The sequence below is a fragment of the Canis lupus genome, chromosome 34 (genome assembly GCF_011100685.1).
Source record: "Canis lupus familiaris isolate Mischka breed German Shepherd chromosome 34, alternate assembly UU_Cfam_GSD_1.0, whole genome shotgun sequence".
In the NCBI taxonomy this organism is placed as follows: domain Eukaryota; kingdom Metazoa; phylum Chordata; class Mammalia; order Carnivora; family Canidae; genus Canis; species Canis lupus.
In genome coordinates this window covers 6382885-6402448 of record NC_049255.1, presented here as the reverse complement: position 1 = coordinate 6402448, position 19564 = coordinate 6382885, and the positions used below count along the sequence as shown (strand labels likewise).

The 19564-nt window shown below is 41.2% G+C and overlaps 1 protein-coding gene across 1 annotated transcript in view; it reads left to right on the top strand.

Annotated features, from left to right (window-relative positions):
- The window catches only part of ADCY2 (adenylate cyclase 2), a 388589-nt gene that overhangs the window by 275041 nt on the left and 93984 nt on the right, over positions 1 to 19564 (top strand). Inside the window, exons 7-12 of the mRNA XM_038583952.1 lie at positions 1425 to 1552; positions 6987 to 7145; positions 7951 to 8083; positions 9015 to 9188; positions 13252 to 13295; positions 16764 to 16847. Of these exons, the coding sequence (XP_038439880.1) occupies positions 1425 to 1552; positions 6987 to 7145; positions 7951 to 8083; positions 9015 to 9188; positions 13252 to 13295; positions 16764 to 16847 (722 nt within the window). The remainder of the gene's footprint in view (positions 1 to 1424; positions 1553 to 6986; positions 7146 to 7950; positions 8084 to 9014; positions 9189 to 13251; positions 13296 to 16763; positions 16848 to 19564) is intronic.

Here is a 19564-nt window from a genome sequence, read left to right as displayed (position 1 = left end):
TCAGTGCAATTCCTATCAAAATCCCAGTGGTATCTCTTACAGAAACAGAAAAAACAATCTAAAATTCATAAAGAACCACAGGAGATCCCAAATAGCCAAAGCAATTGTAAGCAAGAAGAACAAAGCTGGAAGCATCACACTTCCTGATTTCAAAATGAATTATGAAGCTACAGAATCAAAACAGTATGATACTGGCATTAAAAACAGACCTATAGACCAATGGAACAGAACTGAGAGTCCAGAAATAAACCCATGCACACATGTATAGGGTCAACTGATCTTTGATAAGTTTGCCAAGAATTCACTTTTGTTAATCTCAGTGTTTTCTAGATTCAAAATATCTATTTAACAATATGGGATGGAAGACCTATTAATACATACTTGTTTGCCTTTTTATTACTTACGATATTTTTAATCAGGAGTTACTAAGCACATTGTCTACAGCATCATAGATAAGTATGAAAATATGCCCTAGCTTGTGCACTCCATATCAGGCAGGAAAAGAAGTATGCAAAATCTTCAACAAACTTAACGCATACTTAAGAACAAGAAAATCTTATGTTCATTTTATTATTTCAGATTTGTTCAGTATATACATAAGCCTGTGTTAGTGTTAAGAAGGAAAAGATCTGTGTTTGGCACATCTTTGGGGTTTTTTGCTTCTTTTTCTTTTGCCTGTCTTTTTCCCTTTCTTTTTTTCCTTACTGACGAGTCTATAAAGTAACTAGAAAAGTTAGAAATGCATGTAGGATTACTACATATAAATGAAGCTAATCTCAATATCATAATATAAAAACAACCCAGCCAAGAAAAATAATGAATCTCATTTCATATTAAAATAGTTTAACCTAAGGTCAGAATTAAGTTTTAAATTACTTGGCAATGTTGAATGGTAGCTTATTGTATTATAGAGATGTTTATCAGAAGTTACATTCTGCAGGTAAGAATCTCCTTCAGCTTTAAAATAAATGAAAAAAAAAAAAAAAAAACATGAGCATAGTAGGGATTGGCATACAGTTCTAATTCCATTTGAGTTCTAGTCATCATTCACTGTCCTGGAAGATTCTGCTCTGCGTGGACTATTTCATTTTGCCACCAGTGTTTGGGATGTTTGGGCTGGAGAGAATGACCCTGTCATTGTACCCCTCTGCTACTGTTAAGAGTAAATCATTCCAGAACATTCTCTCTGCTTTCCTTTCCTTCCCCTTTTCCTTATTATTCCTGCTCCGGCAAAGGAGCATGTAGGTGAGGGTGGCCCATCCTTGTTGGATCATGAAGGGAAACACAACCAGTGCTCATTTCTGTCCCCACAAGCCCTGGTCATTGTGATGGTATCAGTAGAACATGCCTTTGACGATATTCGGAAAATCTAAACCTTTGTGTAAGTACTGAGCGCAACTGAATGCTGTGATTTCTTCTTCCAGGAGAATGAATGCATGAGAATAAAAATTTTGGGAGACTGCTACTATTGTGTATCCGGACTCCCTATATCTCTCCCAAACCATGCCAAGAACTGTGTGAAAATGGGGCTGGACATGTGTGAAGCCATAAAGTAAGTGTGATGCTTAGTAGGATCCTTTTCAACTCTTTTAAGAATCTTGAGTTATAATTGTCACTCACAACTATTCCTGTTTTTCTGTCTACTGGGATTAAAAGCATTATTGTGCCTTTGAATATAAGTGTGCAGAGACCCAACTATTGGCGTGTGAGTAACTCAGTCCAAAGTAACACTTCCGTAAGTGTTTTGTATTGTTGTTAGCCTTAGATCACAACAAGACCAAGGTAGAAATCTACGGGCAAGTAGAGTTTGGGTTGTTTCCAACATGACTTTTTTCATTTAAATATCTTCTTCGATCTTAAGAAAAATGTCTGTGCTCTTATCATCTGACAAACAATTTCCTTTTTAAAAGTTCTTACTTAAATTCCAATTAGTTAACGTACAGTATATTAGTTTCAGCTGTACAATTTAGTGATTCAACACTCCATACAGACCATCTTAGACAAACAACATGGCTACACTCAAGTTGTCAGAAAGAAGGTAGTTTTTACCACCAGACTCCAAAATTACTGCATCTAGTCAAAAATACTCAGCTCTATAAGTTTAGATTCAGTTTATATACATAGAGTATGTTTTCTGTGTTGTATCTATGGTTTCTTTCATCATAATTCTGGAGAAGATTTACTTATGTAGAATAATGTTACAGTTGACAAGTGCCAGATAAAAGTGTAAGGTGCAAAATTATTTTTTGTTACTGGTGCCATAACATACTTCTTTAGTGATGCCCTTGATAGAAGCCAGAATATTCTTATAAATGGTAAAAGCTCTTGTTTGTTGGTTATGTGATTGAAAGATTTGAGTTTATTGGGTTTTTTGATGGCCTGTTTTAGTCACATGATCTTACACTATCTACATTTTTGGTCTAAGCAGGAGGGGGAATTATGTGGCTGATGCTCTATTTCCTTGTCTAAGGTTTATAGTAAATGGGGCTTTCAGTGGGAAAGCAACAAGTCAGGCTGTCACATTGTTTAGCCACCATGTATGTTAGTTACATGATGAAGTGAACTGAACAAGCTAATGGGTGGCTTTCCCAGTGCTATCCGGGGATGAACGTGGTGAAGCCCACATTGCCTCCACTAAGTATGGGAGATCCCTGTGGTCCACATCCTCTAGTGTCCACAGACCACTATGGACAAGTCAGCATTGGGAGGCAAATGAATTAGGTGGAATTGAAGAAAGAATAGAGATGGGAGGGAATCCCTGGGTGGCGCAGCGGTTTGGCGCCTGCCTTTGGCCCAGGGCGCGATCCTGGAGACCCAGGATCGAATCCCACGTCGGGCTCCCGATGCATGGAGCCTGCTTCTCCCTCTGCCTGTGTCTCTGCCTCTCTCTCTCTCTCTCTGTGTGTGACTATCATAAATAAATAAAAATTAAAAAAAAAAAAAAAAAAAAAAAAAAGAATAGAGATGGGAGGATTTGCAGTATGGCCTCTGCATCTCACAATATATATCGTGTGGGAATAATCTGATCCCTCCTGCTTCTTCCTCAGAGTAACTCTCATTTGTCTTCTCTGACATGAAAATTAGTTTTAAAAAAAAAAAAGAAAAAAAAAAAGAAAATTAGTTTTACTTTTTTTTTAAAGTAATTAACTGTTTCCGTTTCTGGATCTAGAAAGGGGAAGTGAATCTAATCAGTAAAACTAATAGGTTTTCTCAAATTTATCACCTGCCCCTGGAGGCAGTCTCGGAGTGGGTTTCCAACACGGGGTGAAATATTCTAGTAGGAGAAGGGATTTTTTTTTAATGTATTTATTACATGCTTCAATAATATGTTGGATTACTAAAATTTGGTTTCTGATTTTGCATCAACCATTTCCCAGTTCCATCAGCTTGTGTTACTCACACCATGTTGAAGAGCTTTTAGAAGAAATTTGTGTACATTCTGCCCACTGGCATGTCACCAGCTCATCAGTAGTATTTTTCAGTAATTTTTTTTATCGTGACAAAATATGCATAAATAGTGTTCCTTAACATTTTTACATGTGCAATTCAGTGACATCGAGTAGATTTAAAATGTGGGCAACCTCCACCACTGTCTACTACTAGGATCTTGTCATCATTCCAGACAGAAACTTTATACCCATAAGCAATAACTCCCCATTCCACTCTCTTCCCAGCCCCTGCCAGCCCTTTTTTAACCTTCTGTCTCTGAGAATTTGCCTTTTCTAGATACTTCATATGCGTTGGCATCACACAATATTCATTGGCTAGTGTTTGGCTTATTTCACATAGTATAATGTTTTCAAGGTTCATCCACCTTGTAGAATGCATCAGTGCTTCATTCCTTTTAATGGGGGAGTGATGTTCCATTGTATGTATATACCACATTTTATTTATCCGTCCATGATGGATACATAAGTAATAGCTCATGCATCCAGAATCTCAGTTAACAGTAGAAGATTTGAGGAAACTTTCTAGAACTCTTGCTTATAACTAAGCTTAAGCTTCAAATCAGGCAATGGTTGTGTGTCTCTCTGCTCTGCCACTCAGTGACCAAGAGACTTCCACAGTCTCTCTGTTATATATCAAACTGTTCAGATCATAGGCATTTGACAAAGTGATTAGTAATAGGTGGTTTTGTTGCATTTCTAGTAAAAGGCAGGTAAAGAGAGGGCAAAGAGAGGGCATCTCAGCAAATGTCAAGAATTCTTTGTTCTTCTAACATACAAGGGCAAGCACTTCCATTTCCATTTATTGAACCATAAGATGAAGATGAATACAAGAATTTTAATTTTTAAGGTGGTGGAGAGAAAGAGTCCACTTGGACTTGGAATTTCACCTGACTGTCTCAGGTTTTTCGTAGAAACCAGCAACGTAGGTCTGGGAACATTTGCCTGTATTTTTCCTCTGGGTTTGGACCTCCACATGTGTTCAGCACCTCATTCTCTATTAGCTAAAGCACCACCGAAGCACGTCAGCTGCGGTTTGGAATATCCTTAGTGCTTAGAGAGATTTTTTTCCCTGTCATGAAAATGTAAACTGTTCTTAATCCAGGAACTAATGTGCAGATCCCTGGCTTTGTAAGTGATTAAGGATCCTCTTAAACTGAAATGAATGTCTTCTATTGTCACAAGCTTTAAGCAACTATTTTGATATTTTTCTGTAGATCACACAGGTTGCATCCAAATGCATTAAAACTTTTGGTCCGTCAACTCATTTGAACCTTTGATCACCTCATTTTTCTAAAAAAGATACAAAGGACATGGAGATGGTTTTAAAGAGGGCATTTTGCTAAGAGAAAAAAGTCAATCAGAAAGACAAATACCATATGATTTCACTCATGTGAAATTTAGGATACAAAATAAATGAACATAGGGGAAGGAAAGGGAAAATAAAATAAGTTGAAAACAGAGAGGGAGACAAACCATTAGAGAATCTTAAATCTAGGAAACAAACTGAGGGTTGCTGGAGGAGGGGATGTGATGGGATTGGGCAACTGGGTGACAGGCATGAAGGAGAGTACGTGATGTGATGAGCACTGGGTGTTATATACACCTGGTTGAGTCACTAAATTCTACCTCTGAAACTAATAATATAGTATATGTTAATTAAGTTGAATTTAAATAAAACAATTTTTTAAAAAGCCAAATCATTGACCAGTCAGTTCTGTCACAAATGACCAACTGTAGAGTATGTCATCCACCCTTTTATTCGCTCTTGACTTGCTGTTGGCCATATCTGGTCAACAGAAATGTCATTGGCTGGAACTGTTCTCTCTCAATAACAGGAAATCTGAAGAACAACGACAGGTTCTATGGCAAATTTTTCAGGATCATTGTCTCCCAATGACAGACACACAGTAAAATCCTTCAGAAATGACCTGTATCAGTTAGTAAACTTATGCCAATTTGTCTGTGTTGTATCAGACCCTGAACCCCCTGATGGATCTACAAACCATTTGGACCAGGTGTGTCTTCACAGGGTTGACAGAGCAGATGTGAACACAAGCAGGGAGTGCTGACTGCACTCAGAGAGACTGGAGCATAGAGGGGTGGGTGGTGCCCACATCAGTCTAGAAGGAGAGACTAGAAAGCCTCCCCAGACGAGGTCATGCCTAAGCTGCTGATGGAAAAAACAGTGCCAGCTAGCCACGTGATGCCTGTGCCCTGTCAGGGAAGGGAGGCTCAGGGAAGTGAGGAAGAGAGAGAGAAACCATTTTGACCAAAGGCCCAGAGTTAAGGACCATATGGTGCCCAGGCAGCCATAAGGACCCATTGCTGATGGAGGATGGAGTGACAGGGGGCAGCTCTCCAGTGTCACGTTGAGACGCTGACCCATTCTGTGGACAGGAGTGAAGCGTTTAGATGACTTGCATGGGACCAGATAGGTTGTGATGTTTTTTGTGAAAAAACAGAACAGGAAGATAGGGAAGGAGGAAGGAAGAAAGGTGGAGAGAAGGAGGAAACAGCATTTTAGATTCTTTTCTCAGGAAGTCATTATTTTTTGTGGATCCATTTCTTCTTATGACTTCTCATCACTTTTCACATGCTCAAACGATGTCATTGTATCATTGAAGCATGACATCCATGCCGATGGCATTTTGAGATTCTTATTTACTGCAGCCCACACCTGGTAGCGTCCTCTGCTGGGTCACAATCATTGTCATCACTTCCCTCCACATTTGCTCTGGGATAATTCTCTCCATGTACCTCGGGACACCACCCTGTATACTTCTTTGGTAGTAATATTTAACAGGTAAATATATTTAGTTGGCATAAATTAATAAGCTTTTCCATTTTCCATTAAAGGAAGTTCTTCATTTGTCTCTAAATGACTTACTGATAGGATCCTCAAGAATTTTTAAATGATATTTTTAATTAGTTTCTTTTTAATGATACCTTACACGTTTTTAAAAGTCTTGGAAGAGTTTTGTTGTTTTTGTTAAAGATTGTGCACAACTGAAATGCTTTAAACTCATGGTTAGGTTTTTTACAAAATTCCTATTCAGGCTGAAGTCATTATTAGGCTCACAAATAAGCTGTATTGTCTCTTATCAGCAGAAAATATTCGCTGGGGACATCCATTGTGTAAGTGGTAGTATCATAGGTGGCATCTCAGACCATTTCTGACAGTACAGGGCAATGTCACATGATTCTAGTGTGAAAATTTGGAGAGGTGTCAGCATGTGACAGGTGCCTGATACTTGTATTTGTTGAAAGAGTCAAAGCTACAGCTGAAAGGCTGCATCAGCACCGGTAGCCTGGCCTCTCATGTGGCTGTCATAGCCAGGGGAGTGGAGCCTGGGGACAACCAAAAAGTAAAGGCCTTTCCCTTGGCCCAGAGCAGCAATCTTGTGCCACAGGAGGAAGTCATGGCTATGTTTCCCACAGCCTGAGCAATTCTGAATAGAACAGTGCCCTGAAAACTGGCCAAGAGTCAAAGGAATAAGAGAGTGTTCTCGATGGTGATGGTACTTTCCTTCTCTGCAGGAAGGTGAGGGATGCAACTGGCGTGGATATTAACATGCGCGTGGGAGTGCATTCCGGGAACGTCCTTTGCGGGGTCATCGGCCTGCAGAAGTGGCAGTACGACGTGTGGTCACATGACGTGACCCTGGCCAATCACATGGAGGCTGGAGGGGTCCCTGGGTAAGGACAGTCTGGATTTCTGTCTTCAAGCTGTGGACATGGTTAGAGAGGACAGGGGAGCAGATTAGTCACTGACTGCAGAGTGTCTGGTGGTTTCTCTTGCCTCTTGGTGTCATGTGATTCCTGCCCACTGGCCTCTTACATTAATTAGATAAACACAAACTCTTCAAGGCTCAATTCCACCACCCCACCCTGAGGTCAAAGATGGTGGATATCAGAACCTGAATTACTTTTTATTTATTTGCAAATGTATGCATAGTGACCTAAGTGAAAGATGTTTTATAACGCTGGGCAGATGTGGCATTTCTCTGTTCCTGGTGACCTCTGGAGCCAGTACTATTGAAATGAGTGAACTGTAACATTTGCCTCCACTTAGAGGAGCGTATTTCAGACGAGACAATTTTGATGCAAGTGTTATAATTTGCAGAAGTGTGGAAGCAAACGCTGAGAGAGAAAATCCATACTTTCATACAGATCGGCAGATCCCATAAAATGCCGTTGGCATGTGTTTCAAAAAATATGCTGATACACAAAACTTCCATATGATCCAGTTTTATTTGCTGTAATTCACCATGCCCACCCTGCAGAGAAGCTCTAAATGTCCGTATCTTGTGACCTCTGTGAGCATCTTTCTAAAGTCCTGTGTAATAAAATATAAATCTGTGTTACAGTCCATTTTACCAAGAACATAGAGCCTTTCCTTCATTTGGGGGAGAGGAAATTATTTCTGAAATCATAAATAAATAGAAAAATCTTCATGTTTTTCCTTACCTGTCTTGATTGTGGTTTTAAAATGGAATTTCAGACGTGTTCACATTTCTTCTGTCACCCTGGAACACTTGAACGGCGCTTATAAAGTGGAGGAAGGAGACGGTGACATCAGAGACCCGTATTTAAAGCAGCACCTGGTGAAGACCTACTTTGTAATCAACCCCAAGGTCAGTACTGTAAGGAGCCTATAATTAACCTGCGACTTCTGTGATTGAGATGGAAAGGGGCAAGTTAGTGATACAGATAAGCATTTTTAGTCAAGAATCAATTTAATGCTTTGCTAGTCTTTGCCTCAAATTATTTTAAGTGCACATGGCAGTTTGATTATGGACCACGTTTTGTAATAATAAATTCAAATACTTATAAAGAAACAGTTGAAATGAATTGCTTGCTTCTGTGATAAGGTCACTGCCAGTATGAGGAGTTGTAAGTGTTAGACCATGATGCTTCTGGAAGTCTCCCCATGTGCCCACCCTGGCAGTTGGAAAATTGCATAAAGACATGCTCACGGGGCACCTGGTGGCTCAGTGGTTGAGGATCTGCCATTGGCTCAGGTCGTGATCCCGGAGTCCTGGGATCGAGTCCCACATGGGGCTCCCCAGAGGGAGCCTGCTCCTGCTTCTCCCTCTGCCTGTGTCTCTGCCTCTCTCTGTGTCTCTCATGAATTAAATAAATAATCTTTAAGAACATTTTGTTTAGTCAGAGAACACCTGGACACAGATTCATAAAATCATTTAGCATCAGAAAACCATCCCAATCTCTAACAACTGTCACTTTAGGAAACCACAATCACCAAGAAAAAGTTGAATCAGAGCAGCCTATCTTGTTTAAGAATTTACTTTGTAAAAATGCCTGCTAAAATCACGATTATTTTTTCCTAAGTGTAAATTACTAGTATCTTTTGCTGTCTGGACAGAAATCACCCAGCTCAAAGAGCTTGTAACACTGGAAACCAGTTGCTCTGAAGGAGGGAGGTCAGAAGCCGTGGAGAGTGAGGGGGTGACATGGGAGGAATCTTACAGTGGGGGCGAGGGAGCGGAAAGGAGGAGGTTGACCCCTTGGCTAGGCCAGGTGTCATGCTCTGCTTCTCACCCCCAGGGAGAACGAAGGAGTCCTCACCTCTTCAGACCTCGCCACACCCTCGATGGAGCCAAGATGAGGGCTTCTGTTCGCATGACCCGGTACCTGGAGTCCTGGGGAGCGGCCAAGCCCTTTGCACACCTGCATCATCGAGACAGCATGACCACAGAGAATGGCAAGATCAGCACGACGGTACGCTCTCCCCGTGCTCAGAACGCCAGCGCCTAACACAGAGGGCTTGGGCTGCTTCTGCCAAAGTAACTTTGGTCTGTGATGAAGCAGGCTTACCCCTTCTCCTCCAGGAGGCCCCTTACCAACAGCTCCCAGGGTGTGAGTGAGGGCTGGGCTCACTTTGCTAAGGGTTTGAACCAAGGCAATTCTGCAGTAAAACTTTATAACCCGAGACCATTTTATTTACCTGCTTACTTCATTTAGTTATTAGCAGCAGTTGAACTTTTTTTTTTTTTTTTTTTGTCGTGGCATTTTGTTTGTTTGCTCTCATAAAGCAGAAAGACTGGGCATCTTAACCAAAGAACAGATGAAGGCATGATGCCCTTGCAGGTTAAATCGCAGCATCTAGACTGTCTTCTCATCTTGGGAGTGTTCAAGCCGTGTCCAGGGCAGTGAACGTTCTGCTATTGTTGGAGCTCCCTGCTGACATCCCTCCAGCTCCCAACAGCTCATCAAGTGCCAAAGCTCCTTACGACAGGGACACTTTCACTAAGATGGCTGAAATGCAGATAGAAAATAGCAAAGACCCACAGGGGACTAGGAAAGTAACTACAGCGAAGCACTTAGAATAATCCCAGTAGCATTGTTAGAGTTTTAAAACCATCTCTGAGTAAAATTTCATGTATAATGGTGTTAATTGTACCAGGGATGCGGTTGAGGTGAAAAAGACAGTGGAATGTTACGTAGCCCCCATTGGCTGATGAGAAGAGGCCCATCAGCTTGTCGGGTGAAAGCCAACTCTTCAATCTTGCTGTGCCTCCGGCCTCCCCACAGCCCACAGTGACAACACCCAAGCCCCCCGCCTCCCTGATCCACATTCTTGTTTGGGCTTCATTATGTCTCTCCTCTCAACTTCCCTGGTGGTTTTTTTCCCAATGAAAAAGTAAATGTGAGCTGTCAGGGGACCGTATCCATTGTTCCACCAAGGAGTCAGCCTGCCAGCAGAGGTCCGAGAGCAGTGTGCTGCATCTTGGGAAGAGAGAGACCATAAGTAGCAAATGAGTAAACAAACAGGCTCATTTCCAGGGCTGCTGAGGTTGATGACAAAGACAACATGGAGGTGTCCCTGGGGAGGGAGTGGCTGCTTTGGGTGGGCCAGCTGGGGGTCTCAGGGAGGAGAGCAGGACAGTGGGGAGGAGGTAGCAGCAAATACACTCACTGGCCCCAACATGGAAATGAGTCAATGTCTTCAGTGGGGGTGACAGAGAGGAGGCTGGTGTGGCTGCAGTGTCATCAGCAGTAAGGACTCAGAGTTTATCAAGGGATGAGATGCGCTGAGCTAATAGTGCAATCCACTCTACGTATAACAAGAAGTCATCAGAGGATCGGAATTGAGGAAAGGCCATGGCATAATTAATGCTTTGGAATGATGGAGCAATAGTGCACGGCTCCAGAGGAGATTGATGCCCTGTTATGCTCAGATTATAGTAGAAAAATGAGTGAGGAGCAAACCCAGGGGCTCATGTGAACTTAGGGCAAATAAGACTTGGCAATAGACAACTAGGCTCAAAAAGGAGGATCAAAGATCATCCATACCACACTTCTTTGGCTGCACAGCTGGAACAATGATGAATAGCTGAAATGACAGATTCTTGGGTGGAAACAGGTGATGCAAGATGGAAAAGTGAACACTTTGCTGATGGGCATCTTCCAGACACTATGCCGTTTAGACACCTCCATGCGGTTCCGCCCCCAGTTGGATGTGTAAGCCTGGAACTCCGGAGAACTCTGAGCTGAGATTGGAAGAAGAGTTTTCCAGTTTTAGGTGATATTCAAAGCCATGGAACCAGATGAAATCATCAAGAGGAGATCCAAGGAGGCAGACCTGAGGCTTCTGGGGCCTCCCAGCATTTGGGGCCGTTTGAGGGAAGCATCCTAGGATGGGAGTCTCCATTGTCAGTGAAAGTCAATGTTTCTATCACTTGTACAAAAAATGATAATAATTTGGATGATTTTGCTTCAATACTGCATGTTACTAGAGCCCATGGCTGATAATTCTATGTCTAGCTGAGATTTATTATGTACCAGTGTTTGGTTGGTTGGCTTTCAAGAAAGTAAAATAGTCTATAAATATGAGAATGTGATCTTATATGTTGTTTCTTTCGTGGTTTCAGATACTGTTTCCAGGTGCATTATTGATGTCATTGTGGTTGTTGTTTCCTATCAGTCTTTGGGGCACTTGGTTGGTTCAGTCAGTTAAGCCTTTGTTGATCTCAGGGTCAATCTTGAGTTCAAGCTCCACGTTGGGCTCCATGCTGGGTGTGGAGCCTACTTAAAAAATATTGAGTCTTATCAGTCTTTATTGTCCCAAAACTTAAGAAGGACTGCCTCCCCTGTTGCCTGAGCATGGGGCCCCGGGAGAGATTTCATTCTGACTTTAATCTGTGGGCATGTGTTAGTGACGATGCCTCCCTCAGGAGAGAATCAGAACTGTCTAGTGCTTCTGGCTTCAGGGAGCTGTGTATAAAAATTGGAAGATCTCTTGAACAAACTCAACTTCCTTAATCAGCTGGTCTCACAGTTTCAGGTGCAGAGCCGAGGGATTGCCTTAGCAACAGTCTAGAATGTCTTAAGAAAATCCCAGGCTTTGTTTAGTACAGGAAGCTCATACAACTGTTGGCTGTGTCCCTTACTCACTCTGAGAAACACCCCGGCATCATTCTTATTAATACATTCCAAGGTCGAACGGTGTCATTACCAAAAGTGATTTCTTTTCCTTAATCCCCTATGCAGAACTCCACTGACTCTTGATTCAGCATTGATAGAGCTGGTGAATAATGCATTATTTTACTTTATGTAATACGTGCCTGCTTCAGCAGCACATATACTTTATGAAATAAGACTTGGAGTCTAGTTATTTTTTAAAAAATAGCCTTCCTTTTCCCTAAGCTAAATACATTTCCTAATCTAATGCTGGAGATAAAGCTGCAAAGTTTCTTTGGAGCCACTTAGAGAAGCTTTGTTTCAACTTTAATTTCTGCCACAGATGTATAAAAGTGCATCTTCTGGGTTTTTTAAAGTCTGTTGAACATTTGGCAGCGTGTCCCCCACTGATGAACCCTGACCAGTGTCTCTCTCTAAGTTCCTTTACAGAAACTACCAGCACTCATATGTTGGTTTCCTCTTTTTGATCAATGAGTTGTGATTTTACATACTTAATTGAGGGTGCCAGTTTCTTAACAGCCCAGTTCAGGGATAATGCCTGGCTACAGATTCAGTGGGGATATTTGTGTTTATTTTTATTTTTTAAATTTAAAAAAATATATATTTTATTTATTTATTCATGAGAGACACAGAGAGAGGCAAAGACACAGGCAGAGGGAGAAGCAGGTTCCACACAGGGAGCCCGATGCAGGACTCGATCCTGGGACTCCAGGATCATGCCCTGGGCTGAAGGCAGATGCTCAACCACTGAGCCACCCAGGTGTCCTGATATTTGTGTTTAAAAGCATTTTTTAGGGATCCCTGGGTGGCGCAGCGGTTTGGCGCCTGCCTTTGGCCCAGGGCGCGATCCTGGAGACCCGGGATCTAATCCCACGTCGGGCTCCCGGTGCATGGAGCCTGCTTCTCCCTCTGCCTGTGTCTCTGCCTCTCTCTCTCTCTCTCTGTGACTATCATAAAAATTAAAAAAAATTAAAAGCATTTTTTAGTATGTGAAGCCAGACTACGTTTTCATAGGATTGTAAACTGTCTACAGTACCTAACAGTTACCTGCAAGGCCCTTATGTGAAGTCATATCTGCAAATATCAGGATGTCAATTTTAAAGCTCCAGACAACAATCCTGATATTTCCAACATCCAGACTTTATAGGTGACACCAACATTCTAAGTATAAACTGAGATTTTCACCTTTTTCACATTTATAATTAAGCTCCTCTTCTCCATGGGGTAATTGTTACCTAAATGATGCTTTCCATGATAAAAGAAAGAAATAATGTTATGCATGATTATCATTGCAACATTGTCCTTTAAAGTTTGTGGTTAGAAACTAATAACCTTTTTTGTTTTTGTTTTTTTTTAATAGGATGTGCCAATGGGTCAGCATAATTTCCAAAATCGTACCTTGAGGTATGGTATTTGTTGCACTTTCTGATTTTTAAAGGCTTGGGTTTCTTTAGAATTTATTTCTGAAAGTGATTATCATCAATTAGAGTAACAACTTTGGAAGGCCATTTCTTCTAAAAAGAGCAGCTGCTTGTGAAAAGCCCAATTAGATTGTTTTCAGCTTCTAAAAATATAATTATTAGTGTCATGTTATCAGGTTTAAAAGAGAGAAAAGGAAAACAGCACCTGGCAAACACATTTGAACTTTAAATTGTTTTTCCTAAAAATGACTCTTCTTAACATTAATATGTAGTAAAAAAAATTTGAATTTTCTTATAACGGGTACGTTGCTTAAAATTACATACTGTCTATGTGTTGAATCCTAGAGATAAAAGCCAGATAAGTCTGGCCTTTCTATAGTGAAAAGAAGGCCTGCCAACTGCTCAAAATAAGATAAAAGCTTCAGACGCTGTCCACAGTCCCCTGTCACCATTGACCACAGAATGACAGGCAGTAAACCTTTTTCATGCTCCTCTAGCTTTGAGGCTCAAAGTTGACTTTAGTATTGGTTAGGCAGTTAAGTATTTCTTATTGAAGTCGTTAGGAAAATTAATAAGCCCAGAACTTAAGTCAGCCTTTCTTTTCCCACAGGGAAGTGAGTTTATTCTGTAGAAAACGCGTTGTATCCAAGTATAATTAAACACAATTAGATTGTCACCTGCCACATCCTTGCAAGTAGCACACCTCATTCCAGAATCTTCTGTGTGACTCCATTTGTTGTAACGAGCTCGAATTTGTATTTTAGGTGACATTTGAAATTTTAATATTGAGATGTAATACTCAGAGTCCGGTGTTGTAAGGATATTGGTTTCTTAGGCTTTTGAAACATTATCTAAGTGGCGCATGCTGTATTAAAGAGAACTTAGTATCAATTTAAGAACATTATGGTTCCTGTAAGATGCCTTGAGAAGGTGTGACTCATCAAGCCAATAAGATGCAGCACATCTGCAAGTGACTATCCACGGAAATTTCATAGACATCTTTTCACTTTATATTCAGTATTTCTTCTGATACCTCTCTCATCCTCCCTGAGATTCTGCTTCAAGGGTCTATTCATTGAAAGTAGAGCAGGATCACCTTGTGGATGTGCCCATATGATGTGGGCAGCAGCTTCGGGACAAGTGCCGGGTGCAAGACACTGACAATAGGCATCATTTGGATCTGAACTAGGCATACGGAAAATCTAACTTCATCCCTACTCCAACATAGACACAATGCCATTGCCTTTTTAGATGGGAGGACACAGAGGCACAAGAGGTTAGGGGAATGGCCAGAGCCACATGGCTGGCCAGCGTGAGGCCCAGATTTGTGCCCTGGCCTTGTGACCTCAAACTCTCAGCTCCTAACTACTCTCCTGTCCTACCGGCTTTGCTGGGAGTCTCTTCCATATCGATTCTGCTTTCTGCGATGTTTGGATCGTTGGTGGTCCCAAGGCCTCATAGGGAGAGCACCACTTTCAAATCAGTCTCACCAGGGCTGTCCTCACATGTCCTGGCTTCCTGAATGCCTGTGTTATAAAACCTCCCTGAGCCTGCTGCCTAGCCATTGAGCCAGCATTACCTGGTATTGAACATTACCTGAGATAACGCATGACCTCCTCCCCTCGTCTTTAGATACCGTAGACCAGGCATGGAAGTGGGACAGGTCGGGGAAAGAGGTCAGGAGAAACTTGAGAGGAAATTAGCAGGGGGCCCAGCAGCAGGAACACAGGCTGGACTTCCAGAAACGCCTGAAGTCCACGGAACAAAGCCCTAGCTGGCAAATTAAGAACCCCTGGTGGTAGATTATCTGCCCCAGGGGATCCTATCATTTACCAGAGCAGAAATCACAAAATTACAGACACAAGAAAACTGTGTTTTAAGAATTGTTATCTAGGGACACTTGGGTGGCTCAGTGGTTGAGCATCTGCCTTCGACTCAGGTCATGATACTAGGGTCCTGGGATCCAAGTCCCACATCAGACTCTCTGTAGGGAGCCTGCTTCTCCCTCTGCCTGTGTCTCTGCCTCTGTCTGTGTCTCTCATGTATAAATGAATAAAATCTTAAAAAAAAAAAAAAGGAATTGTTATCCAGGTAATCGGTAAACACAGAGGCTGTTAATAATACGCACATATTGACTATGTCGTGTGCACCTTTACAGCGTTGAGTGCTGTACAGGCATTATGTAAACTAATCCTAAAACAGATTCAGGGAGGCAAGGCTATTGTTAGCCGCCGGGCATAACAATGAAGGATTATGTTCCCTGTGAGCCACCAGGGACCTACACTGTTCTTAGATGTGATGAGACTTCGTGAAAAAGAAAGTCCGCAAACTCAAGTGTAGGCAGAGGGCTGATACCAAAAAATGAAGGTAGCGCCTCGCCTATAAATGAGAATGAACCATCCTAGATGACTGCTAAATTAACTTGCTTTTTTAAAAAAAGAAGGATAAAAATGAATTTGCCTTCTTCAACAGCTACAGGCGGGTCTGAAATCAGAAAAGTTACTGTTATCCCAGAGTAGAAGGCCTGTCCAATTAGTAGTTGAATTCACTGGAGCACAGAGAAGCCATGTGCTCTCTCCACATTGGACCAGGTGACTTGCAGAGGCTCTACTGAGAGGCAGGTGCAGGCTGGGTGGGGCCAATCTGGTGAGGCTCGCCTGGGCTTTTACTCTCTGTAGCAGATGTATAATTTTTAAAAATAGGGACTATTTTGGTTTTCTCCTTTATATCATGCTCACGCGAATGGTCACAGTAACCTTGGGGAACTCGTTCTTTTGGCCTAATTTATTTACAAGGCGTCTTTTATTATGGTTGAAGATTATTTTCTTCTAAGATCAAGTGAGTGTCTGCAAATATATGTGGGGTTTCCTGTGAATAGGGCTTTCAATTAAAGCTGAGGAAGCTTTAAATGCATACAATTAAGCTTTGATATGCCTCAAAGAAGACTGTAGTCCTGCAAATTCTTGAAAACTGACCAAGGGAAGCATGAACAAGGAATAACTGTTTTGATCTTTTTTTTCCACCAAACCAAATTTTTGCAGGGGAATTTCCAAAGGCAATGTGCTCCATCATAAAATAAAATTTATGAACGCAACAAGTCAAGGGCTAATGCATCTCTTAGGACAGAAAGTTCTTTTATCGCAAACACCAGGTACTTATCTCCAGTGTCGCTTTTTTAATGCTGGTATCATTTAACTCAGTGACTAAACTCTAAGGCAATATTTTACTGCACCAAAAACTCTAGTCAGTTTGCTCAATCCACAGAGTGGCTAGATGTTAATAGAGAAAAAGACTGTTCAGACACTCTGGTTTCCTTCCTTCTTTATTTTTATTTTTATTTTTATTTTTTTTATCCAACGGCAGGATTAAACAGAAATTTTAGTATCATAGAAAAATGAACTTCATATTTGGCTTAGTCTATTCTCTGTCATAATATTTCCTTTTCATACAGAACCAAGTCCCAAAAGAAAAGATTTGAAGAAGAATTAAATGAAAGGATGATTCAAGCAATTGATGGAATTAATGCACAAAGTGAGTACTTTGTAATCTTAAATTACCATGCATTTTTTATTTCAAATCCTATGATTTGAAAATTGTGTCATATTTTCCAAGAATTTTCACCGTAAACTATATAACACTTGCCATGACAAAGCCATGCTTTTAGAGGCCATTCGTTCGTTTCATCTCAATTGTCCTTAGTAATCTCCTTCGGTAATTAGAAAATGTTTCATTCCTGCCTAAAAAAATACTCTCCAAGTAGATTACTGGAAAATAGCATGACATAAACATAGAAAAATCATAGCAAGCAAAACGTGTTCAATAAGTAATATTTTTTAAAGATCAATAGGAATGCTATATGGGAAATTTTGAGTTGTGTTTTGTGACACTCTCTATTCAAAATGCATTTATTCCCTTGCACAACCAGGGAACGTGGACCTACCCATGTTCTAATTTGTCGAAGAGAGGCTTTGAGAATTAGAATCTGAATTCATGGCAGCAGTAGGACGAAGAAAAATTCTTTGGAGGACAAAATATCATTCAGTCGATGAAATCTGAAGTCTGTGAATGTCTGTTCAGTCTATGAATTGCTGTTGATTTTTAAATGGTCCAGGAGATGCAATGGGAAAAATTTTTTAAAGTGGTAGCTCACATGGCCTGGACATAATGACTACATTCGTTGTCTTTGGAATTTTCCTTAGGTGCATGTGTCATGGCTGAATTCTGGAGGGCAGAAGATTGATGGCAGTATGGTGCCTCTGCCCATTAGACACTCATGAATGTTTATTCGTTTAAATTGTACCAAACACATCAGTAGGTCCAAATGAAAAGCCTTAATGAAAAAGTTTCCATCCTTGCAAACCTATTTGATTTTTATCATGAAGTTGACTCTTGAAAAAAGTATGAATGATTTTCACCTGAACTTTCTGCTTTCAAAACTATGTTGCACAGCTTTGAAAAATGTGTGCCTTCTCTAGATTGTTCCATATAAGGATTAGTTTTAGAATATTTACATGACTTAAGAAAGAATCATATGAGTGCATATGTATGTGCGTATATGGGGTGTGTGTGTGTATGTATGTGTGTGTGTGTGTGAGTGTGATCACATATACACACGATGAAGTAATTTAGCTGGGCTAGAATTGCAATTCACATATCTGGCATGTTGAATTAATACTTGTCTAGAGATGCCTTTGCATGCCTTCCACCTGCCATGGGGCCCTCAGGACACCCCAGCAGTGCCAGGACAAATGTTCTGCTTTGCCTAGTACTAAAAGCAGTATAAAAGTCAACCTCAACTCTGCTGAAACCTCAGCACATCACAAATCGAGAAACTACATTACCTAGAATCTATTGGCAGCCCAAATCTAGGGAAGGGTCTGATTGCATGTAATACAGGTGGACAGATACATTCATTCAGCCACAGGAAATCGCACCTACTACTCTGTGACCCACCAAAATAACACAGCATCAGAAGAAAGGGAACACCTCGTCCCTGACAAAGTTTAACAATTTCAGTAGTAATGGTAATAATAGAAAACCCGTTTATAAAATCAACCTCAGCATGCCTTCTTGCAGGACCTCTACCTTCTTTTTTTTTTTTTTTTTTTAAGATTTTATTTATTTATTCATGAGAGACAGAGAGAGAGAGAGGCAGAGGGAGGGAGAAGCAGCCTCCCTGTGAGGAGCCCGATGTGGGACTGGATCCCAGGACCCCAGGATCACCCCCTGAGCCAAAGGAAGAGGATCAACCACTGAGCCACCCAGGTTCCCCAGGAGCTCTACCTTCTAAAATGACCTTTGTGTCCACCTTTTAGAATATTCCAACTGAAGGAATCGTTAGAAAGCATAATCACTGGTCTGGCCTTATTTTTGTTCAGGTGGCTTTTGGAGTGTCTGTGCTGTATCATTTCATATTCAAATGCGTTTTGAGGGAACACCTTCATGTTTTAATGGAGTTTTATTCTAAGTGTTGTGCCCAAGATTGCAAATCCGAGAAACCACCAAGGAGCCGACACCGATACAAGTACACGAGGGTTTATTTACAAGCTCGAGCGTGGGTCCAAGTATACTCCACACAGCAGAGCAGGAGCTTGAACCCCGAAATGGGTTACAGCTGGGTTTTTTATGGGCTGATCTAGGGGATTTTCAGAAGGGGTGGAGGAATTTTTTTTTTCCCATTTCAATATGGGGGAATGGGTGGGGGAGTTTCTTAAGATCTGATATGGGATTCTCTGAGTTCTGTTGTCTTTCTGATATGGGATTTCCTGCCGAGGGCATTCTGAGCTTTGTTCTCATTCTAATATGGGGCTTAACTGAAGTAAGGTCAAGTTCAGCTCTTATTCACAGGGGCTGAGGTGGCTGTAGTTGTGCTAACGCTGAACTTAAGGTGGAATGGCCTTAATTTTCTCGGCCTCCACATAAGGTAATGTTTAATGTTGGTGTAACCACTTATGTTATAATTTTCCCAACACATTTTAGAAATGAAATAGGGAAAGATGTCATACTGAACTCAGAAGCCCAAAGGGAAAATGTTGAAATGGAAGCCACTTTGCATTTATTTCTTAACTAGCTTCCCTCCCCTTCTGTTAGGCTCAACTCTTTACCTCCTCTTGTTCCTCCCTTTGATGTCCTTCTGATCTTTGCATTTCCCCCTGGAGGAGTCAATGGGGACTTCCTGGCTTGATGCATTATTCCTTTTTTTTCCTGCAATGGACAGGAAACAGTGATTTATATGCAGATTTTCGTGTCCGC